Consider the following 23,293-nt stretch of genomic DNA (forward strand, 5'->3'; position numbering starts at 1 on the left):
AGTAGTAATAAAGATTCACTCAGGGAATTCCCTGGTGGTCCAGTGGTTAGGGCTCTGTGTTCTCACTGCCGAGGGCCTGGGCTCGATCCCTGGTCAGGGAACTAAAATCCCACAAGCCACGCAGTGTGGCCAAAAAAAAAAAGTTTCACTAAACAAATAGGTTTTGAGAGCTTCTTATGTATAAGGTACAGTTGGAGGCACTGGGAACATAAAACAGGCAATATAGTGGAGGAGACAGACAGTGAACAAGAGAAGTGAGTGAAACATGGTAGTTTAGAGGGTAAACAGTAACATGGAGGAATAAAATTGGAAGAGGAAAGGATGAGAGACTTTGAAATTGTCAAATGGGTGGTTTCAAGGAAGGCCCCGAAATGGAAGTGACAATTGAATACAGAGCTGAAGCAAGGGTGTCCTGAATTTAGCAGGTATTTGGGGCATTTTATATTTATTTATTTATTTTTGTGGCCACACCACATGGCTTGTGGGATCTTAGTTCCCTGACTAGGGATTGAACCTGGGCCCCAGCAGTGAAAGTGCCAAGTCCTAACCACTGGACTGCCAGGGAATTCCTGGGGAATTTTAAGAGAATTAAGTTGTATGTATAGAGAAGGTCTCTGAAAGGCTGTTAACCGTAACCACATAAGGGGCAAGGTACTTCCCCTTTCCATGCTTTAAATCACAAAATAAAATTATCAGCAACCTCAGGGAACCTGGTCTGCCCACTTATAAGTGTCATCACCTCCTGTAAGCGTGTTCCATAACATTTAGCATCACTTATAAAAACAGGTTAATTATGTCTAAGTTTTGATTAATGCACGTAACCCTCTGGATTCTGTAGCCAAATTCAGCAGGTCCTTCTCTGAGCGTCTTCCAGTTCCTAGAATGCACCAAGCTCACTCACCACAGGGCCTTTGCACAGGCTGTGTGCCCTCTGCCTGGACAGCCACCCCCTCTCACCCTCAGCCTCTTCTCCAGTCCTTCTTGCAAGACATCGCCCACATTTCTGTTTTCTGTTATTTCACGTGTACTTGTGCCTTCCCTCACGAGGACAGGGATAGGGTCTGCCTTTTCATCACCTTAACACCCTTCACCCCCCCACCCCCCAGCACACAGCCTGTCACTCAACTCTGATTTAGAGGATGAAGAAACGATTCTTTCCGTTGAAAATTTTAAGCTCCCACAACTAACTGTAAGGTTTCATTGGCAGGAGGGTGGGGCATCCCCCATCCACCCCCAGCACAAGCTGGCAGGTCAGGCTTCCAGGAGTCACTGCCCAGTGCCTGGCATCTATTTATCGGAACCAGAAAAGAGGAGAAGCAGATAGAGGCCAGAGAGAGAGGATGGTATCTCCTTTCCGTGAAAGAATGTAATTCAGGCATAAAGCAGTAACGCAAGCTTCCAGAACACCCTTGAGCACCCAAGCGGACCGGCTCAACCTACTCCCTCCTTCACCCGGGGGGGCGCGGCGCCTTTAAGGCTCCCGGAAACGTCCGGCAGGACCGGAAGTGACCCGCTTTAGTGCACCTCTTCACGTGGTGCGGGGGGGAAGTGACGCGCGCGGCCCGGGAGCTGCGGACGCGGAGGCCGACGGAGCTGGAGTCGCGGACGTCGCGGGGTCTCCGGGACAGGTGAGCGGGGGAAGGGGCCGGGAGCGCGCCCGGAGAGGGCGGGGCCTGACGCCCCACGTACAGGGAGCGGGTGCGGGTACGGGCGGGTTAGCGAGCAGCCCGCGGGGGCGGGGTCAGAGTACTCTGCGGGGGGCGGGGACTGGACGCCCACATGGGAAGCTGGAGGGGTACTGGAGGGGCGGGACGTCGGTGGGTGGGCAGGGCCAGGGTGGGCCGGGCTGAGGGCGAGTCCGGAGCGTGGGTGGTCAGCTGGGGGCGGGGCCAAGTGTTACCCGGAGAGCTAGGGGCGGGGCCTAGACTCTGGCCGAAAACTCTGGGGGCGGGGCCAGAAAGTTTTGCCTGCCCTGGAAGTGGGTCCTTGAAGTCAGGGGCGGATCCAGGGGCTCACCCAGAGGCTGACCCGAGGGTGAGGGCGGGGCCCAAAAAGATGCTGGGGAGCTGGGGACGGGGCCAGAGTGCTGGCAGCGAATGCTGGGGGTGGAGTCAGAAAGTTTTGCGGGAGCCCGGGGCGCGGCCAGAGTGTGATGGAGAAGCTAACCGCTGAGCCAGAACCTAGGGGTGCCGGGGGGCGGGGCCAGATTTTGACTTGACTAGGAGGGGGCGTGACCAGAAGGTTGGAAGGGCGAATCGGAGGCGGGGCCAGGGTGTTGGTTCTTGAGCCGGGGGCGGGGCCGGTGTAATAACGCGAGAAGGAGGGGGCGGGTTTAGGCTGTTGCCTGGGGATCTAGAGGGCGGGGCCAGAGGGTTGGCTGGGAAAGTCGGAAGCCGGGGGTGGGGGATTAATGACGCGAGCATGTGGGCGGGGCCATAGGTTTGGCGGGAAAGGCGGGGCCAGAAAGTTTGCCCTGGCCCGGGGCGGGCCCGTGGCGTTCTCTACCGGGTGGAGACTGAAGCTTTTCCCTAGAAAGCCGCGGGCGGGCGGGGCAATTTTGTCCACGCTTGGGCGGGTACAGTTTCCCCTGGGAGGTCAAGCCAGACCCAGGAAGTCTCTCCAGTGGGTACCGGGCCTGTTGGCGGAATCTTTGCGGGAGTGCGGGGAGGCAGCGGCACCTTTCTTAGGATGCTGGGGGTGGGGCTAGAACATTCCTGAGAGTAGGGGCAGCAAATAGGAGTGGGGTTCGAACTGTATTGACTGTGGGGTTATAAGGCGTTTGTGAAACTCCTGGGAAAGAGGCATATCTAGAGTGTTAACGGGGATGTGGGTGGCACCGGAATGGGCACAGGGAGTTGGCCCTAGAACTTTCTTGTGCAGGTTGGGACAGAGGCTCTGCCTCAAGCTCTCCTGGGATAGAGGCCCGGGTTTAAACTCCCAGCACAGGGGTGTGGAGACTGACCTAGAATTTTCGTTTTTTTATAGCTTTTTTTTTTTTTTTTTGGCTGTATGTGGGCCTCTCACTGTTGTGGCCTCTCCCCTTGTGGAGCACAGGCTCCGGACGCCAGGCTCAGCGGCCATGGCTCACGGGCCCAGCCGCTCCACAGCATGTGGGATCTTCCCGAACCGGGGCACGAACCCGTGTCCCCTGCATCGGCAGGCGGACTCTCAACCACTGCGCCACCAGGGAAGCCCTAGAATTTTCGTTTTGAAGGGAGCAGTATGGGATGTTTTCCTAAGTGGTGGGGCGGGACCAGAACTTTCCCGAGGTGGGTGTGATTACATTGTTTTTATGGAAATGGGTGGGTCCAGAACGTTTCGGAGAGGACTGAGTCTAAACATTTCCAGGTAAGGGAGGGCTAGCACTTCAGGATGTGGGAGTGAGGGCTAACATTACCTTGGAGTGCAGGTGTTTGTGTGCGCGCGTGCAGTGTGTGCGTTAGCGGAGCCCCCGTCGTGGGAGAGGAGGAGACAGGTTGGGTAGAGTCTTTGGCCTTAGTCCTTCTGTTCCCTCTGACCTCAGGAACCCCGAGTGCTGTGTCCAGATTCTGCAGGGAAGGTTTGCTGGGACCCTGGTCCCATCCTGCCAGCGGAATGGTGAGAAGGAAAGTGGGGTCTCTGGGGCCTTGGGAGGAGGGGACCCAGGTTCCTGCCTCTCAGACACCAGATTGAATGGCCCTGGGGTGGCTGTAGGTTTTTCTTACTGTCTCTGAACTGTCTACCCCTCTCAGTCGGCCACACTGGATCTGAAATCGAAGGAGGAGAAGGATGCTGAGCTAGATAAGAGGATCGAGGCTCTTCGGCGGAAGAATGAGGCCCTCATCCGGCGCTACCAGGTGCCCTAGCCCCGCCCTGGGAGACCCCATCCCCTCTCCTCCCCGCAGTGAGTTTCCCTCACCTCTCCCTTCCTTAAAACCTTTTCATGACTTTTCATCACTCTCGGGGTAAAAGCCAAAGGCCTTAGCCTGGGATCCCTTCTTTCATTGCATCATTCATTCATTCATTTGTTCACAAGTATTCTCCAGTGTCTTCACTGCACCAGGCCCACTGCTGAATGGCACTGGGGAAGCAGCAGTGATGGTGATGGCCCTGGGCCCCGGGCCTCACAGGCCAGTAGGGATCCGGCTGTGGCTTCAGTCAGTGATGACCCAGAGTGGGCAAGGCTGGGATGGAGGAGTTCAGGGTTCTGTGGGAGCCCAGAGGGGGCTCTTCACCCAGCCCCGGGGATACTAAGGGGGCTTCCTGGAGGAGGGGATTCTGAGACCGAAAAGGTGAGTAGACCGTTAGCCAGTCGAAAAGGAAAGCATAACACGTTTCGCACAGAGGGAACAGTTTGTGCAAAAACTTGGAGCTTAAAGTTGGAGGGTCAGTTGGGGGATATTGACCTGGAGTGATCAGCTGGGGCCAGGCCATGCAGGACCCAGAACACCACCAGGCTAAGAGTTTGGACTTTTTCCTAAGGACACTGCGGAGCCCTGGAGGGCTTTGAGGGGGAGTGGGGCCAGGTCAGAATACCTTTTTAGGAAGACCCCTCTGGCTGCTGTGTGGTGGTGGGTGGGAGGAGGGGATACTGGAGACAAGGAGGAAGCTGGGGCAGGGACTTCAGTGGGGGATGTGGAGAAGAGGTGCCCGGCCTGGGACAGGGCTTTTGGGAGGGACTCGGTGACTGACGGGCCGTGGTGGGTTAGGAGAGAGGGTCCAGGACGAGGCCCAGGTCCCTGTCACAGGTGACAGAGTAGGTGGTGGGGCTGTCCCTGAGATGGGACGAGGAGTGGGTTTCATTTATTCATTCTTCATGTGTTCGTTCATTTAAAACAAAAACAAAAACATACTGAGCCTCTGTTGTGTGCCAGGCAGTGTTCTAGGCTCGGGGTCTACATCAGTGAACAAAACAGACAAATGTCCCTGTCCTGGGGCAGATTCTGTCTCTCGGGGAGGAAGCAGACGATTAGCAAAATACACATAATGCGGGGTAGTGATGGGGGGAGGGGGAGGGGTGAGAGAATGGCAGGGGAGCTGGTGAGGGAAGGCCTTCCTGAGAAGGGGACTTTTGAGCGGAGATCTAAAGGAGGTGAGGGACTGGAGGATCTCTGGGGGAAGAGTGTTCCCGGCCGAGCGAACAGCAGGTGAAAAAGGCCCTGAGGCAGGTTTGAGCCTGGTAGGTTCCAGGAACAGTGAGGAAGTCAGAGTGAGGGGAGAGAGTGGGAGGTGGGTTCATTGTGGTAATGAGACCAGACTCTGTAGGGCCCCATCGGCTGTGGGGAAGCCTTTGAATCTGCCTCAGAGATGGGCACACAGGAGGGTTCTGAGCAGGGGAACAGCCTGGTGGAGTTTGAGGGAAGATGCTGAAGTGACCAGCTTTCTTGTCTAGAGCTCCAGAGAGAGGTCTGGGCCGGGGCAGACTTGGGAGAAGTTCAGGGGGCTGCGGGAATCCAGCTGGTGCAGAGGACCCCTGACACTCCCGAGCTCTGTTGTTTGCTCCTAGGAGATTGAGGAGGACCGTAAAAAAGCTGAACTCGAGGGAGTAGCGGTGACAGCTCCCCGGAAGGGCCGCTCCGTGGAGAAGGAGAATGTGGCAATGGAAATGGTGAGCTCCACACCGGGGTGGGGACTCGTGAGTACAGGGCGGGGGCGAGGGTTGAGAACTAAAGGCCTTCCCAGCTGCCCCAGACCTGTGGGAGCCTTGATCCTGGCAGCTGCCCTCTGGGCCTGGGATGTCCCCATCTCCCTGCCCCAGTGACTGTACTTTCCCCCTCTCCCCCCTTTCCAGGAGAAGAACCTGGGTCCCTCCCGGAGGTCTCCTGGGACCCCTCGGCCCCCAGGGGCCAGCAAGGGAGGCCGGATCCCCCCTCAGCATGGAGGCCGGGCAGGCATGGGCCGGGCATCCCGCAGCTGGGAAGACAGTCCCGGGGAGCAGCCTCGAGGAGGAGCTGGGGGCCGTGGCCGGAGGGGTCGGGGCAGGGGGTCCCCTCATCTCTCTGGAACTGGAGATGCCTCAAATGCCGACCGCAAATCCAAGGTAGGAGCCGAGCAGGGGCTGGAGTCCTCTGGCGAGGCTCCACGTTGTCCTGTTTCTCTTTCTGTTCCTGCTCTCAAACGGATTGTCTCCTTCATCCATCTTTCTCTGCTTCTTTTTTGACCCCTCTCTTAGCTCTTTCTCATCTCTTCCCTCCCTCCCTCCTTCCCTCCTCCAGACCAGTGCTTGTAGGTACTCTCCCTGTCTCTTTCTATCTCTCCTGTTTTGCTCTCTGTCTGCTGTGTGCTTGCCCACCTGCCTTCCCTTGCCCGTCTCTCTTTTTTCTCTTTCTGGTGCCGTCCGGTGGGCTCTGTCCAGCAGCGCATGCGCGCACGCTTTCTCTTGCATGTGTGCGTATGCACGTGCTCTCTCTGTGTCACTCCCCGGATTTGTTGGTGGGAAACAGTGATGTTCTTACTGTAACTGCTCCCAGTGCCCCACCACGCAGGTTAGCAGAGTGGGAGGCTGTCTGGCATGGTGGCTGAGGGGTCAGCCTTCTGTTAGTTCCCTGTCCTTGGGCAGCTCACTTCCCCTCTGGGAACTTCCTGCTTCTCTCTCTTAAACGGGAATGAAAATCAGGTTTAAAGGTTATTGTAAGCATCATGTGACATCAAACATTGAAACCCTCAGAGTAAGCGCTCAGTGCGTGTTATTTAAGGATGCTTATTGTTTGTAGGTGCTAAGCTGTTGTAACTGAAAGACCCCAAAATGCCATGGCGTCAATCAAATGGAAGTTCATTTCTCTCTTGTATGCTGAGTCCTGGAAATGCCACGTGCTCATCTAAAATTCTGTTACCTTGGAAGGAGAGGAGAATGGATTGTGGGGGTCACCTGGCCATGTGCCGAGTTATTACTGTGGCATTGTTAACCGTGCCAGCCATAGTGTGCTGGGGTTCCCACCCCTCTCCCAGGTTCAGAGTTTTGCTAGAAAGATTCACAGCGAAGATTTATTACAGGGAAAGAATACAAAGCAAAATCAGCAAAGGGAAAGAAGGGGCCATGGGCTGAAGTCTGGAGGATACCAGGTGCCAGCTTCCAAGAGTCCTCGCCCAGTGGAGCCACACGGGCTGCACTTAATTCCTCCGGCATTGACAATACGTGTCAGAGCTCATCGACTAGGGACTCATTAGGGACCTAGTGCCCAGGCTTTTTATCCGGGGCTGGTCATGGAGGTGCCCTCTGCCTAGTACACGCACAAATTCCAGACCCCAGACGGAAAGCAGGCGGTCAGCACACGCTGTCTTTGCACAAACAGTCGAGGTACGTTGAGCCCCCTTATCGGTTGACCGGGGACACACTGAGAGCCAATGTCCAGCTTCCAGCCAGGGGCTGCCACGCACGCAGGCCTAAGAAGAGAGCCTCAGAAGGTGACAGATGCTCGGGTTGAGTGGTTCTTTCTGACGCCCTGTGTCTCTTTTTGTCCCCCCACTCCCCCAACAAGGAGTGGGAGGAGCGGCGCAAGCAGAACATTGAGAAGATGAACGAAGAGATGGAGAAGATTGCAGAGTACGAGCGCAACCAGCGGGTCAGTGCCTCGGGCGCCCCCTGGCGGTGGGGCGGAGCCGCCAGGCCCCGGGAGCCCGCCGACACCCCCCACCTCTGTGTACCCGCAGGAAGGCGTGCTGGAGCCCAACCCAGTGCGGAACTTCCTGGACGACCCCCGGCGACGCAGCGGGCCCCTGGAGGAGCCTGAGCGGGACCGTCGGGAAGGCAGCCGCCGGCACGGGCGCAACTGGGGGGGCCCCGACTTCGAGCGGGTGCGTTGCGGCCTCGAGCAGGAGCGGCAGGTGAGTGCCGGCAGCCGGGGCTCCCGGGGCCACGACATTCCTTCCGGCAGCCAGTCTCTGGGTTCGGGGGTGGGGTGTGTGCGGAGGGCCGGATGCGGCCGCAGGGGAAACAGAGCAGGGAGAGGCGGCAGCCCTGCACTCAGGCTTCGCCCCCGCAAGTGATTGATGGTTCTTGAGCCAACACCACACTGCTTTCCTTCCGAAGCTTTCTGGTGTTTTGGCGATGTTCTCTCATTACCAACGTCAGTGATATTTACTGGGCCCCTGCCGGGGCCAGGCACTGTTTTGGGTGCTGGGGCTAAATCAGTGACCATGTAATAAGGTGTCAGGTAATGGTAAGTGTAGAGAAGAAAACTCCAGCCCAGCCGGGTCAGGGGACAGAGGAGAGAGGGATGCTGCTAAGAGACAGAGACCTAGGCTGGCCTCTCTGAGGAGGTGCCACATGGGCAGGTGTGGCTTTGATCTTCTCCACGTGTGACCTTGAGCCGGAGGCTCTACCCCCTCCCCCTAGCTTAGAGGGCCTGGGGGAGGGGGTGTAGCGGGGGAGGGTTGTAGCTGGGCCCTGACTGCCTGTCTGCTGGGGGCAGGGCCGCCGGGCCGGCCTGGGTGGCACTGGGGACATGACGCTCTCCATGACGGGCCGAGAGAGGTCCGAGTACCTGCGCTGGAAGCAGGAGCGGGAGAAGATCGACCAGGAGCGGCTGCAGCGGCACCGCAAGCCCACCGGCCAGTGGCGGAGGGAGTGGGATGCTGAGAAAACTGATGGCATGTGAGTCTCCGTCCTGCCTGCCCCTGTTTGGCTTCTGGACCTCGGCCCTGACTTCTGACTCCTGTGCCTGTCTCTGGTTTCTCACCCTGTGTATCAGCAGTTGCTAGGTAATGCTGCGTAACCGCCACCAAATCTCAGGGACACATGAAAGCATTTCTTTCTCACGTGTTCACAGGTCTCCTGGGTTGGGCTGATCCAGGCTGGACTTGAAGCTGTGGGTCTACCTGGGTGTGCCTTCCCTTCGGGCTCCCCGGGGACGTGCTGGCCATGGCACTGGCAGATGTGCAGGAGGGAGAGTGGACACATTTCCCTACTCTGTTAGCCAGCAGACCCTGCATCGCTGTGGCAGGAACTTCAACTCTGCCCACTCTAGTGGGTGGTACTGCAGTGGCTACGTGGCCAAGGGCACAGATGTGAATTCTCACGCAGGGAGGGCATGAAGAGTTACTTACAGTGATTACACCTCTGCATCCTCCCTTCATCCCTCTAACCTGTTCCCCACCAACCCAGACTCCTTATCCCGGCAGCATGATTATCCTCAGGTCTGACTCTGTCCCCTTTCGGGTCCCAGGAAACATCCCGTTAGTCAAACTTAAAGCAAAGGCATCATCCACAGGAGCACCGACTTCCATAGCGAAGACAGAGAGGTTCTGGCAGAGCCGCCCAACGGCAGTCTTAAGGTCGACAGCTGTAGTTTTTGCATCATCCCCTATCCTCTGCCGTGGCACTGGCTGAAGAAAGAGGATCTTGTCTGTGTGCCTGGCGGTCGGAGCATTTATTTTTGGATTGTGAGCTAGCCTGTGCCAGCGTGAGAAATGTTTTGCACAGATATTGTAGCTGATCTTTCTAAGGTGTAGACAGGTGGGGCTTTTGGGGAGATGTTCTCAGGGTTAAGACTGAGAAAGTAATTGTTTTTCTCTTATGTCCTCAAAGCAGCTGGCAGCAAGTCTCACGACTGCACATGTGCAGTGATTTCATGAGCAAACGTTTATTGAGTCCCTCCTATGTGTCATGGAAGGTTCTAGGTGATGGGGATATGGCCGTGAGGAAAATGCTTCCGTCTTCATGGAACGTAGAGTCCAGTGGGAAAGATGGGCAATGAATAGAGCTCATGTCAGATGCTGAAGAATAATGAAGCAGAGTACGGAGAGGGTTGGAGGCTACTGTTCTGGACTTAGATAATATATGTAATAATATGTGATTAGGAAGTTTAGGAAAGCCTCCAGACTGAGGGCTGAAGGAGGTTAGGGAGTGAGTCGCTGAGAGATCTGAGGAAGAGCAAAGGCCCTGAGGCAGGAGCTCCATGTGGTAGGAGAACTTGCTTAGCTGGGGAGGTGAAAAAGAGTGATAGGAAATGAGGCCGGACAGGGAGCTGGGGATCATGTACTTTCCAAATTTTTGTTCACGGGTGGGCAGGCTGTCAAATACTGAATTTTTTTCTTCTGTATTTGTCACTATGATGTCAAATTTGCCCCTTGTCCTTCACCTGGTCCTGTCCTCCTTTTAGTCAGTGACATTCCTCACCTCTGCCCGCTTCTGGTTGACCACCTTGCCTTCTATGATCTTGATTTCTGACCCTGGCCCCCATCTCTCCCCCTAATCTCTTCCCACCCTCCTGTCCTCCCTGTGCCCCCAGCTGCCTGCTCACCCCCTTTCTCTTTCCCCAGGTTCAAGGATGGCCCAGCCGTGGCCCTGGAACCATCCCACCGCTACGGTGAGTGGGAGTCCTTGGCTGGGGTGAGGCAGCTGGCTGGGCCGGGGCCAGGGGAGGGGTGGGCGTGGTTTGTGCCGCGCCCTCCACCTCCAACTCCCCCTGGGTTTTGTTGCAGATGACCAGGCCTGGGCCCGGCCTCCCAAGCCCCCCACTTTCAGGGAGTTCCTGTCCCAGCACAAAACTGAGGTCAGCCGCAGGAAGAGGAAGAGCGGCCGACCCCAGGCCAAGGCAGCCCCCCGTGCCTACAGGTGGGGGCACCCCTTCCCCTGGCATGTGCACAACCCCAGCGGGGCTGTGTGGCTCTACCCATGGCCGTTCTCTGGCTTGTGTGTGGGAGGGTGCGTCTATCTGTCCTGTCTTGGCCCTGCCTGCCTCGGGCACTCGTCTCCCTGTGGGTCAGGAACTTGGTTTTGGGGGTGTTGGGGCCTGGCTCTCCACTTTGCCCTCATCTGTCTCCTCCTGCCCTCCCATCCGGGTCCTCTTCTGCCACTTGGCCCTCCTCCATCTGTCCGTCCCTGGCGGACACGCCCACCGTTTCCTCCTCCTGGGTGCTCCACCGAGCCAGCTCCCTCCCGGTCTGGACATCTCGCAGCCTGCTCCCCCCACCCAGCTGAATGTTGCAGCTCTGTCTCTGGGGGGGGCGCTGGGGGTGGGAAACCCTTCCTCTTTCCACCTGGGCTTCACCCCGTTCCTCTGTTCCCTCCAGTGACCACGATGACCGCTGGGAGACGCAAGAGGCAGCGTCCGCAGCCCCTGAGCCCACACAGCCCGCTACCCCTGAGGAGGCGCCCCCGCAGGTAGGGCGGCGTGTCATCTCTGGCAGGTGTTGTGAGGGTGCCCAGGGCCCACACCCTCTCCCCGACCTGCCTTGTGTTCCTCACAGCCGCCCGAGAGCCCGGCCCCTGCCCATCGGCCTCCCGAGGACGAGGACGAGGGTGAGGAGGGCGAGGGCGAGGAGGGCGAGGGCGAGGAGGGCGAGGGTGAGGACGGGGAGGGCGAGGAGTGGGAAGACATGAGTGAGGATGCGGAGGAGGAGGAGGTCGAAGAAGAAGAAGAGGCTGACGAGGAGGGAGAAGAACCAGCCCGAGACCACCGGCCCCACGAGGCTGAGCCCAGCGGGAGCCCCACCGAGGAACGTGGCGACGAAGAGCCCGCTGGGCCGGAGGAGCCCGCTAGGCCGGAGGAGCCCCTGCCGCTCCCCCAGGCCCCTGCCACGCCTTCCAGCCCTTTCTCGCCCACCGGGGGCCACCAGCCTGTGTCCGACTGGGGTGAAGAGATGGAGCTGAATTCTCCCCGGACCGGCCATCCGGCTGACGCCCTCTCTCCGGGTGAGGCCTGGCCTTTCGGAAACGCATGAAGCTGGCTGCTTGTGTGTGTGCTTGAGGGGTGCATGGGGGACCCTTAGGCTGAGCCCCAGGACCCCATGTGTCCCACCGCCCTGGTGGCTAGGGAGGATGGGCCATGCCTGCCTCCGGAATGCCCACCCCCAGATCCTGCCCTACTGTGAGCCATTCAGAGTGTCCTCCCCAATAAAGAGTTCACTTTCTCCAATGACCCTCCCCACGTGTGTCCTTGAACCCCCCTCTCACTCCCCCAGGGCCTTCTTGTCTTGGGTGGGGGGATACTTGGAGGGGTTAGGGGCTTGACTGGGCCTCCTCCTTCTCCAGGAGGTGACGAGCCAGCCCCTGCCTCCTTGAAGAGTGGGCCCAGCCTCCCAGGAACCCAGAAAGCTGAAGAGGAGGGGTCTGAGGCAGCTCCAGGTGGGGGAGCGGCTGTGCGGTGGCCTTCTTCCTTCCGCTTCCTCTTGGGTTGAGGGGAAGAGGTTTGGGGGGAGTAGAACGTGGTGGAGTGGGTCTCCACCATGGGTGTGGGGAGCAGCCGGACGGGGGTGGGGGTGGGGGTGGGGTTACGCTGCTGGGAAAAGTGGGCGTGAAGGGGGTGGGGCTAAAGGAAGGACTTCCCCCGGGCCGAGCCGCTAGGAATTGAGTGTGTATGGGGCTTGCGGGTGAGAAGGTGGAGCCAGGATGGGATTAGGATTTAGAAGCCCATCCCAGGGATTCTGGAAAGTAATCTAAAAATAAGGGGGTGGGCTAGGTTCAGGGGGAGGAGTTAAGGGCAGGATTAGAAATTTAAGGTCAAAAATAAGAATGGGGAGGGGCAGAGTAATAGATTTAGCTGTGGGCGGGATTAGAGTTTTGAGGTGTAAATTAGTAAACTGGGGTAAATTAGAATAGAAATACGTAAAATAGTGGGGTAAAAAAATTGGGGTAAAATAGAATGTTGGGTCCAGCGGACCTGGAGCAAGAGGCCAACCCTGTCTCCACCTCCAGCAGGTGGAAGCCGGGTTGTGAACCACGGACCTCCCCCAGGAGTAGGATTAGGATTTTGGGGCAGAGCCAAGGCAGGTCTGGTTAGGACTCAGAAGGCGGGCAAGGGAAGTGAAGGGTGGGTCCTGTAGGGCAGGCGTGATAGAGGTTGGCTTAGGCCCGTGGTGGGGTGGGGCCGCGATCCGAGAGGACAGAGTTTATGGTGGTGGCTGAGGCCGGGGTGCCCAAGCGCTTTGCCTTTGGGTCACGTGACTGCGATCTCGTTATATCAGATTATGTATTCGATTGTAAACAGGGTACTGCTGGGGTGGCTGTTGCTGCGTGGGTCCACTCCGAGGATTAAAGGAGTCTGAGACTCGTAAACCGCTTAACGCGGGGTGGGCGGCAGCCAGGCTCAGTGGGGCAGAGAGGCGGGGCTAGAGCGTCCCGGGTCCGGCGGTAGGGGTGCAGGGGTTACTGCTGCTCTCCAGTGACCACCCCTTCTCTTTCCAGAGGCGGACCCTGAGGGCCAGGAGACGGCGGAGATCACCGACTTCCAGAGGGTGCGTTTCTGCAAAGTGGTGGCGGCCGCTTCGCCACCGGGGGCCGCCCGCTGACCGCGCCCGCCGACAGTGGCCTCCGCGCTCTGCACTAACCTCCTGCCGCCTCGCTCCTCTGTCCTCTGCTTCCGCCACACTCCAGCCAGGAGAGGGTTAAATGTAAGGGGGGAGGAGCCAGGGATAGTGAACCGGGTTGGGCCAGGGCAGTAGTCCAGTCTCACAAATGGGGGGCGCTGTGGCACCGGGGTGGCTGAGACGCCCACGAGTTACCGCCTTATGGAGGCCATGGGGGTCTAGGTGCCAGTTGTCGGGCCGTTTTCCGCCTCCAGGAGCTTACATCTGGGGCATGGCGAATAGCCGGTGACTCCTGAAGGACTTGATTTCCTCGGCCGCCAGCCCGGTCTCTATTAAACGCAGTGCTTCCGCTAACCTTTGAACTGTGTTGCTGGCGGGGGCAGGCTGGGTTGCTGTGCTTGGCGGGCTTTTCCGTGGCGGAAGAGGCGGGAAGGAAGGGGGTCTTTCTTCCTCCACCCCCCCTGATACGTCTTCCCTCCCCCCCTCCCACAGGCCTCCCCGAATTCCTGAAGACGCTGCTGGGAGGGGACTGAAGCTTCCCCGCCTTGATGGGGAGGGGGAGGCAGGAGGGGCTTAGTCTGGATCTCCGGGCTGTGCTCTCTCCTCCCCGGAGCCCACTCTGGACCCCATGGTTTTAGAGAGGGAGAAATTGAGGGTGATGGGGGAGGAGATGGGGAGGGCTCGTGACTGGTGTGTGTGGCGCATCTGGAGCTTCGGGGTGTGAGCTTAGACCTCAGGACACAGAGTGGAGAAGGAGGCACGTCCCGTGAGGGGGCGTGGTTAGGGTGATCGGGTGGGGCCAGAATTCTGGTGTAACGGAGTTAAACCATGGGACGGAGGATGTTAGGATGTGGGATGGAACCACGAGAGCAGGTTTAGATGGGAATCCCTTATGCCGGTGTGGGGCGCAGCTAGCGGCGGAGGGCGTGGTTTAGAATGGGGTGCTCAAACTAGTGGAGAAAAGAGGTGGAGCCTGGACCGAAGATGGGTGAGGGTAGGGGGAGGAGAGGGTGGGATCGAATGTTGGAGTAGAGTTTAGCTTGGAGAAACGCAAGTTACAACTGGGGCGGGACTGCGGCTAAGGAAGGGCGGGACTTAAAAGGCCTGAGCTTGGCAAGGGAGTGATGGAGCTAGATGCCTGGAAGGAGTCTGAGTTCCGAAAGGGGACGGGGTTAGGGCGCAGGGAGGAGGACAGAAAAGGGAGAGCGGAGCTAAGCGCCGGGACAGGTATAACATCTGCCTGGCCAGCCTGGCGGGTGTCGGCTGGGCCGAGACCTACGTTTGAGAAAAATCGAGGTATTGCGTGCTTGGGGCGGGCCCAGAGCCAGGTGGGGGCGGGGTCAGAACGCTGTGGTTAAGCCTTAGGTTGATGATGGTTGGCCGGAGGCAGAGGAGGGGGCGGGCTTACAACGCGGAGGAGGCCCGCCCGCGCGGGGGCGTGACCACGCTGGCGGGGGCGGGGTTGGACGAGGGAGGGTTAGAGCGCGAAGGCGGTCCTCTGGAGGGGGCGGGCCCAGGGGGCGGGTCCTGTGCGGGGTGTGGCGCTGGGCCGAGTGGGCTGCGGCGATGCGGGGCACGAGCTGCGTGGGTGGCGGCGGCGAGAGCCCGGGTGGCGCGGGGCTGAGCGAAGGCCCGCGGGGCCGCTGGCTGCGCCTGGCTCCTGTCTGCGCCTACTTTCTCTGCGTCTCGTTGGCTGCCGTGCTGCTCGCTGTCTATTACGGTCTCATCTGGGTTCCCACGCGGCCCCCTGCGGCCCCAGCCGGCCCGCCGCCCAGCGCGCAGTCCTCTCCCTGCGGCGCCCGCGCGGGTGCTCTGCCTGCCTCGGTGCCCGACGCTGCCTCGGTCTCTTGTCTCCTGGGAGCCCCTGGCGGGCCGCGACCCCACCTCGAGCTGCCGCACAGCCGCCGCCGCCGCCGCCGCCGCCGCCACAGCGACCCCAGCCGCCTCCCGAACCTCCAGACGCCGGGGGAGACGCCGGAGGCCGCGGAGGGCGAGGACCCGGGTAACCCTCCTTTTCACCCAAGATGGACCGCCGGCCCTCGAGAGCCCGGCGCCCCCGCCGCGGATGCGCCGTTCCCGGATTGGGGTCTGGCTCCCTCTTCATGACATCGTCTGGTGTCTCCGGAGCCGTCATCCTGAAGAGTGGGGGGCGAAGAGGGGCTGGCTCTGGGCCTCGCCCCTCGCAGCTTCTCCGCCGTCAGGCTGGTCCTCCACCATCTGGCCGACCGCATACTGATCTTTGCCTCCTGACCCTCCCTCTTTAGGATTCTGAGTACAGAGTCTTCAGCCCGCCCCCCTTCTCCCTGAATCTCCGTATCCATCTTCCAGCTGCAATAAACTCAGCCCCAGCTGCCTCGTGCTGTGTTTGTCGTGTTGTCTACAGAGGTGCCGCCCCTCTCAAGTTTGTGAGGGCAAGTCCTTCCTGGCATCTGATCTTCGTTTCTCTTCCTAGGTGGGCTGTGTGGGTTCTCCCCTTCCCTAGGGGGACCCTTTTCTTCTTCCATTGGTATCATGTATTTTCTGGGTTGGGGTGAGGAGAAGAGGCTTGTCCGCAACAGGGCAGTTGAAGGTCAGGCAGTGTGAAGGACTTAGCAGTTTTTTGCATGCTTGGGGCAGAGGTCAAGTTCCTCTGGAGGGGAGCAAAGGGTCCGGCCTCCTGTTACAGCAGAGGAGATGAGAGATGGGGTGATCTCAGCAAGAGCTGGGTTTCTGGGAGTTGTGATTCGTATAATTATAATGTCGGGGACAGAGGCTAAGTCACCTGGAGATGGAAGAGCGCTGCTGGGAGAGAATGAGGCCTTCCTCCTGGGATCTGAGAGATGAGCGTGGACAGGGGTGGTGGTAGAGCTTCTCTGCCCCTCTGGAAATCATAGAGGAAGTTATCAAAGCACGCTGCTGCCTTTGAAGATGAGTGCAACCTCTCTGGTCTGCAGTGCTGCCCGCAAACCAAGGTAGAGGAACTCCAGTCCTGCTAAAAGAGTCAGAGGTGGTAGAGTCCGTTTTCCCATCCCGACTACTAAGGCCTAGCTCTGGGCAGGGCGTTGGACCCTACAAGCAGGAAGTGGTTTCCTGTCCATCTACCTTCCTTGAACTGGAGACTTTCCCAGGATGGTGAAGCTGAGCCTCTTTCCTAGACTGGGACTAGGAATGTCCATCTGTTTACCTCCTCTGCTTCCTCTCCCCCTCCAGCACCACTTCCCAGAGGGTGTCTCCAGACTGAATGGAACTCAGGAAGCCAGCACCTTTTTCCAGTTAGCGTAGATGGTGGTTAGGGGCACTGACCTTGGGCCAAGATACCCAGATTCAAATCCTAGCTCTTCCTCTCACTAGCTGTGTGACTTTGGGCCGGTAACTCAACCTCTTTGATCCTGTAAAATGAAGATGATCCTAGTATTTAACTCATAAAGTTTTCTCTGAGGATTAAAGAAGCTGGCGATTTGAAGCCCATAGAAAAGCATGACATGTTCTTTCTCTCCACCTCTGTCCCTCGGGGTTTTAAAACCCACAGCTTGGATCCCAAGGGATATCCAGTCAGCCCAGAGCCCTGGACACCAGCCAATGGTGAGTTAGAGGGAGGGACTCCATCTCTGTTCCCACTGGCCCCCTTCTCTCTAGTTCTCAACTCACTTCTCCCAGCCCGTTTTCCTGCTCTCTTGGTTTCTCATCTGTGTGTCTCCCTCACCACTGTCTCGTCTACCCCTTTTCTCTTTGTCTCTCAATCTTTGTCTCTCTGTCTGATGTCTGTCAACATTATCTCTGTTTCTGTCCCTCACTCTGTTCTGACTCACTCGCCTCAGCTCTCTCTCTCTTTCATCCTGCTTCCTCACTTTTCTCCCCCCATCTTGATCCAAGCCCCCCTTCTCATTTTCCCCCTAGTTCAGCCTCCCTCACTCCCCTATCTCCTCCCCCCACCCTTTTTTGTGTGTTTCTCTTCCCTTCTCCCTGTTTTTCGCAGGCTCTCTTTTGGTCGCTATCTCTTAACCTTTCATTTAACAAATATTTATGCAGCACTTACTATGTGCCAGGTCTTATTTTAAGCACTGGGGACACAGCAGGGAACAAAACAGGCAGAAATTTCTGCTCTCAATGGAGCTGACATATCAGTGAAGAGACGGACAAGAAATATAGATGAATAACTTAAGTATATGTTATTACTATCAGGTAGGAATAAGCACAAAAGAGAAAAATAATCAGGGCATAGGGGATAGGGAGTGATGAAGTTGCTGGTTACTGGCTAGAAGCCTAAGAGAAGTGAGGGCAAGACATGCAGGTCTTGGGAGAAGAGTGCTCCAGGAATCAGGAACAGCAAGTGCAAAGGTCCTGAGGCTGAAGCTGCTTGGCTTGTTCAAGGAACAGCAAAGAGGTCAGTGTGGCTGGAGCAGAGTGAATGAGGGGGAGGGCAGGAGAAGGTTGGGGGAGAGAGAATGGGGGTAGTTTGTGCAGGGCCCCATGGGACAGGGTGAGGACTTTTACTTTGAGTGAGGTGGAGAAGTGGGAGGCTTCTGAGCCTGACATAGGTGCTAACAGGACCCTCCGACTGCCACGTGGGGAATGGACTGCAGGGAACGGGGGTGCAAGCTGGGAGCCCAGTAAGGAGACCACAGCCGTGATTCGGGTGAGGGACGACAGCGGCTAGACCAGGGTGGTGATGGAGAGGCGAGGAGAGGTGGGTGGTCAAATTTGTGTGTGAAATACCCATGGCACATAAGTTACTATTTTAACCATTCTGAAGTGGACAGTCACCACCATCCATCAGCCTGACAGCTGTGAAAGGAGAGAGGGAAAGAGGGACTGGGTCAGAGGAGCCTCTGGCTGTACGTCTGTGGGGTGGGGGTGGGGTGTGTGTGTCTATGGGGCGGTCTTTGAGCAAAGGTTGCCCATCAGAGGAGTCCTGGGTGGGGCTGCAGTGGGCTGGCACTAGTACCCACTGTGTTCTCTCATTGGGAGCTGCCCAAGGGAGGCGCGGCCTTGGCACCAATGAGGTGGGGCTGTCAGACAGCTGTGCTGTCAGCAGCAGGATCTCTTAAAGGGAGATCTGAGCAGCGCCATTCCATGGCCACCGCAGGGATCTAACTGTTTCTAGTTCTTTCTGGCCTCATCCCCAAGCGGCTTCACCTGGTGCCTACAGATCCAGGCACCTGTGAGCTCCTCATTCCCATCCTAAAGAGAGAGGGAGGCCTGGTACCCTACTGATGAGCCAAAGGGCTTGCCCTCAGTCTGATTGGATCAGCTTGGGTCACATGACAACCCCGGAACCAATGCCTGTGCCAGGAGGGTTAGACCAATCAGGACCAACTGCTGGATCTGGCCAAAGTCGGCAGACATGACAAATCCTCAGCCAAACTGCAAGGACTGGGGCTACCAGGAGGGGGCGCTAAAGAGTCGCAGTCCTCCAAGATCCTGCCGTCCTCTCCCACGTCCAAGCTGAAGTCGAAAATTGACAACAATCAGAGCAGGAGTATAGGTAGATGACGTGTGAAGGGCCTGCCGATAGAATCCCCTATCCCTTATCCGTAATTCCGAATTCCAAAAAGCTCTGACAACCAAAAAAAAGTTTCTTCAGGGCGTCATTTTGGCCCAGTCTCACATGGCGGCAAATCAGCTAATATACGTTCTTAACACTATTTATCTCCGTTGGTGTGAATTTTCACACATTTTGCTGCAAATATATTAACATGTCTGATGGAGCAGGGTCTGCTTCAAGCCCCTGGGAGCGTTACATAATATATGGCATTCGCTCAGAATTACCTTTCTAAAATTGGAACAGTTCTGAGTTCTGAAACGCATCTGTCCCCAAAGACTTCAGCTAAGGGACTGTGGACCTCTAATTGGGCACGCTGCCAAACCTAGATTCATCTTAATTATTTGTTCAACATTTATTTAATGGCTTTGGGAAGCCATTTTCCATTTTCATTTTCCATTACGATCTTTTTTAAAAAATAGAGAATGACGTTCATTTACTAAATCCCTTTTGTTAACGATATGCTATTTTAGTGTGTGTGTGTGTGTGTGTGTCTGTACATGTGAAAGTGTGTCTGTGTGTATGACTATATGAGTGTGTGTCCATGTGTGAAGCCGTGTCTGTGTGTGTGAAAGTATTTCTGTGTGTGTACATATGGGGGTCTGTGGAGAGATGGTGTGTGTGAGTGTGTGTTTGATCTTGTCTGAGTGTCTGTGACTGTGTGTGAGCATCTAGTTATGTCTGTATGTAATTTTGTGTGTGTGCATGTGATCGTGGATCTCCGTGTGAATGTCTGTGTGTGTATGTGTGTGAATGTGCAGGAGAGGAAACATGGTTCACGGTTTAAAGTTAATATGCTGAAATAAAATCCTCATTTCTCGTGACCATCTCTGCTTCTGTCTTAGAATTTCAGCGAACTCCACAAAATGACTCAAATTTTGCGCTGTCAAGCAATACCTGATACTTCCACTAGAGGTCGCCTGTCCACCTGGGCCAGAAGAAACTTTACTTCCTGGGAGTTTGTAGATCCTTGCAGAGAAGTGCCAGGGACAGTTAGCTCAGGCTTGCCTCAGCTGCACATAGAGCAGCAGTTCTCAAACTTACTGGTCTCAGGATTCTTTTACATCCTTAAAAATTCTTGAGGACCCAAAGAGTTTTTTTGTATGTGTGTTATATCTATCGATAATTTAAGCATTAAGGGGCTTCTCTGGTGGTCCAGTGGGTAAGACTCTGCGCTCCCAATGCAGGGGGGCAGGGTCCGATCCCTGGTCGGGGAACTAGAGCCTGTATGCATGCTGCAACTAAAAGCCCGCATGCCTCAATGAAGATCCCGCATGTCGCAACTAAGACCTGGCATAGCCTAAATTAATATTTTTAAAATATATATTTAAGTATTAAGATTGAGAAGTTAAAAATTATTTAGTAAGTCATTTAAAAATAACCATGATAAAGCCATTGCGTTTCTGCAGCGGTTTTATTGTGGTAAAATGTACACAACATAAAATTTACCATTTTAACCTTTTTTTTTTTTTTTTTTTTTTTTTGCGATACGCGGGCCTCTCACTGTTGTGGCCTCTCCCATTGCGGAGCACAGGCTCCGGATGCGCAGGCTCAACGGCCATGGCTTACGGGCCTAGCCGCTCCGCGGCATGTGGGATCTTCCCGGACCGGGGCACGAACCCGTGTCCCCTGCATTGGCAGGCGGACTCTCAACCACTGCGCCCCCAGGGAAGCCCCATTTTAACCATTTTTAAGTATACAGTTCAGGGCTTCCCTGGGGGCGCAGTGGTTAAGAATCCGCCTGCCAATGCAGGGGACATGGATTCGAGCCCTGGTCCAGGAAGATCCCACATGCCGTGGAGCAACTAAGCCTGTGCGCCACAACTACTGAGCCTGAGAGCCACAACTACTGAGCCCACATGCTGCAACTACTGAAGCCTGCGCGCCTAGACCCCGTGCTCCACAACAAGAGAAACCACTGCAATGAGAAGCCCGCACACCGCAACGAAGAGTAGCCCCCGCTCACTGCAACTAGAGAAAGCCCGCATGCAGCAACAAAGACCCAACGCAACCAAAAATAAATAAATAAAATAAATAAATTTAAAAAAAGGTATACAGTTCAGAGGCATTAAGTAAATTCACACTGTTGTGCAACCATTATGACCATTCATTTCCAGCATTTCTTTTTATCTTCCCAAACTGAAACTCTACCCACTAAACAATAATTCCTCATCCCCCCCACACCAGGTAATCTCTATTCTACTTTAGGTCTCTATGAATTTGCCTATTCTATGTACCTCATGTAAATGGAATCATACAGCATTTGTTCTTTTGTGCCTGTCTCATTTCACTTAGCATCATATTTTCAAAGTTTATTCATGTTGTAGCATGTGTCAGAATTTCCTTCCTTTTTAAGATTGAGTAATATTTCATTGCACACAGATACCCCATTTTGTTTATCTATTCATGTGTTGATGGACATTTTGAAACATCGCATTTAAACATAAATAACATTTTAAATGAGAAATGCTATATTTTCCAAAATAAAAAAATTTAATGAGAAGAATGGCATTATTTTACATTTCTGAGAATAAGTAATGTCCAGTTCAAGAGAAGACAACTGAATTTTCAGAGTTGCTTTTTCATTTGATCTGTTGCAATATCACAAGTCATCTGGCCTCTGGAAAAATCTGGATGAAGTCCAGCCAAGTCATGGGAAATCCTGAGCGTGGGCTTTTCCAGCCTGTTAACTGCCAACCACACTACCCTGAAACTTATGTGGTTGTAAAACTGCCTTTAGCCTTCCATGTCATCTGCATTTAACATTTGGTCTGGGTACAATTACTTATGACTTTTCCAGTGTCATCTTGCTATGTGGTCCATGGATCATAAATAAAATAAAAATAATCTGGTGGTCATACAGTCACACTGCAGCTATGTAATGATGATGAGTCTGTGGATATACTGCTGGGAATGTATCAATTCACTATAGTTGGGTAACAAACAATCAAAACCTGTGTGTGATGTACACATATTGTAACCGAAAGTGTGGTCCAGCTGCTCACAGCTCAAAAGCCAATAAAGAGGCAAGGTTGGTGGAAAGGAAAGTTTTCTTTACTTTGGATGCCGGCAACTGGTGGTGGTGGGGGGAGGGTGGACACCTGTTCAAAGGCTGACTCCCCCCCCACCCTACAATCAGGGGACAAGAGCTTTTATAGACAGAGGGAGGGGGCTCCATGCAGAAACAACACAATCAGCTCTGACAGTCATCTTGAAATTGGTCATCGGTGGTCTGATTAGCATCATCTTGATTGTTTTAAGTACAGTTAATCTTCAATTCCAGGGTCGGTTTGTTCCCATTTCCTTGAGGCCAGTTCTCAGAATTGTGGCAGCTTATGTCATGGCTACAATCTGGTCAATATGTTGTTAACTTCTTCCACTTCCTGAGGTTTTCAGTATCAGACAGCTCACAGGATAGGCTCAGAATATTATCTATAGCCCTTGAGAAGGAACTAAAGTTCCCTGACTTTGCTTAATGACTAAACTATCATTATTATTTAGTCCTGTTGGACTGATTTCCTCTGTTTCTTCATTTTCTCACTTCTCCGATTAAACTTATTCTTTGGCTAACGTTTTTCCACAGACGAAAGGCAGGTGGAGGACATGCGGAGGGGGAAGGAACTTAGGGTCTTGCTCCGTTTCAATACAAACATTTATTTAGCTCATGCTGAAAGTCACCTAGCTGATTGTGGCTGGATGGCTCTACTGATCTTGGCTGGGCCATCCCATATGTCTGAGGTCATCTGGGGCATGATTGATTGGGGCTGGGCATGGCGGGCTGCCTCACTGATCTTGACTGGGCTGCCTCAGGTGTTTGTGGATGGGCTGATCTTGGCCGGCCTTGGCTGGAGCATTCAATGCTTGGGACAAGCGGTCTATCCCAGGATCTCTCATGTTGATGGCAGAGGTGTGAACTTAACTATACAGGTACATGTCAAGCCTCTGTTTGTGTTCTGTGTACCATCATACTATTGGCTAAACAAGTCACGTGGCCAAGCCCAGTATAAAGGGGTGGAAGTATTATACATTCCTTCCAAGGAGATGAGGTGGATGGAGTGAAGACTTCTGAAGAGTAATCCAACCTGCTACAGGTGGTCATGTCCCAGCCTAGGCCACCATGGCGGGGGAGGAGGGGGGGTGGGGAAAGGGCCTGGATGTTGTGTTCAAACCTGAAACTGAGAACCAAAGTATGAGCATCCAGTAAGGGTGATAAGAACGGCGTGAATATTAATATTGTGCCTCAGAGAGGTTAAATAGTAATTTGCAGAGCAGTAAGTGAGTGTGTTGGGGGGATGAGTGGGTGGGAAAATGAAAATCCAGGCCATCTGACTCTGAACTGTTTCATTTCACTGTTTATTTTGCTTCTTAGCCCAAACCATATGGAGAGCGCACATGCAGACACTCTGGTTTAAAATCCTGGCTGTGCTCCCACTTGACAGCCAGAATCAACTGCCAGTCATGTGAGTAAGCCCCCTGGGACATCCAGCCAGTCAAGCCTTCAGATGAGTACAGCCCCAGCCAGCATCCGACTGGCCAAGGGAAAAT

The 23,293-nt window shown here is 55.2% G+C and overlaps 2 protein-coding genes across 4 annotated transcripts; both read left to right on the forward strand.

Moving 5' to 3' along the window:
* Window positions 1–1,540: 1,540 nt before the first annotated feature.
* On the forward strand, window positions 1,541–14,689 carry CCDC9 (coiled-coil domain containing 9; the record flags this gene model as incomplete). Of its 3 annotated transcripts, XM_081217901.1 has the most annotated exons (15): window positions 1,541–1,628; window positions 3,524–3,597; window positions 3,732–3,836; window positions 5,486–5,587; window positions 5,771–6,019; window positions 7,458–7,541; window positions 7,630–7,803; window positions 8,391–8,572; window positions 10,240–10,286; window positions 10,402–10,534; window positions 10,993–11,083; window positions 11,170–11,614; window positions 11,954–12,046; window positions 13,106–13,155; window positions 13,720–14,689. In XM_081217901.1, the coding sequence occupies exons 2-15, from the start codon at window positions 3,595–3,597 to the stop codon at window positions 13,735–13,737; spliced, it is 1,776 nt and encodes a 591-aa protein (XP_081074027.1). In that variant the 5' UTR covers window positions 1,541–1,628; window positions 3,524–3,594. The 3 variants fall into 3 exon arrangements, with proteins under 3 accessions (XP_081074027.1, XP_081074026.1, XP_081074028.1); XM_081217900.1 differs by lacking the exon at window positions 13,720–14,689 and having other exon boundaries at window positions 13,106–13,209; XM_081217902.1 differs by lacking the exons at window positions 1,541–1,628; window positions 13,720–14,689 and adding an exon at window positions 2,524–2,622 and having other exon boundaries at window positions 13,106–13,209.
* A 13-nt stretch (window positions 14,690–14,702) lies between these two features.
* Window positions 14,703–15,580, forward strand: INAFM1 (InaF motif containing 1). The gene has a single exon (XM_081217903.1). It carries the CDS (start codon window positions 14,794–14,796, stop codon window positions 15,331–15,333), a length of 540 nt encoding a protein of 179 aa, XP_081074029.1. The 5' UTR covers window positions 14,703–14,793; the 3' UTR covers window positions 15,334–15,580.
* The last annotated feature ends 7,713 nt before the right edge of the window (window positions 15,581–23,293 follow it).

Source organism: Mesoplodon bidens, assembly GCF_964165515.1.
Source record: "Mesoplodon bidens genome assembly, chromosome: 18".
Classification (NCBI taxonomy): domain Eukaryota; kingdom Metazoa; phylum Chordata; class Mammalia; order Artiodactyla; family Ziphiidae; genus Mesoplodon; species Mesoplodon bidens.

Excerpts from the sequence above, each read along its gene's own strand:
- INAFM1 (XM_081217903.1), top strand. The coding sequence starts at position 14,794 with ATGCGGGGCACGAGCTGCGTGGGTGGCGGCGGCGAGAGCCCGGGTGGC.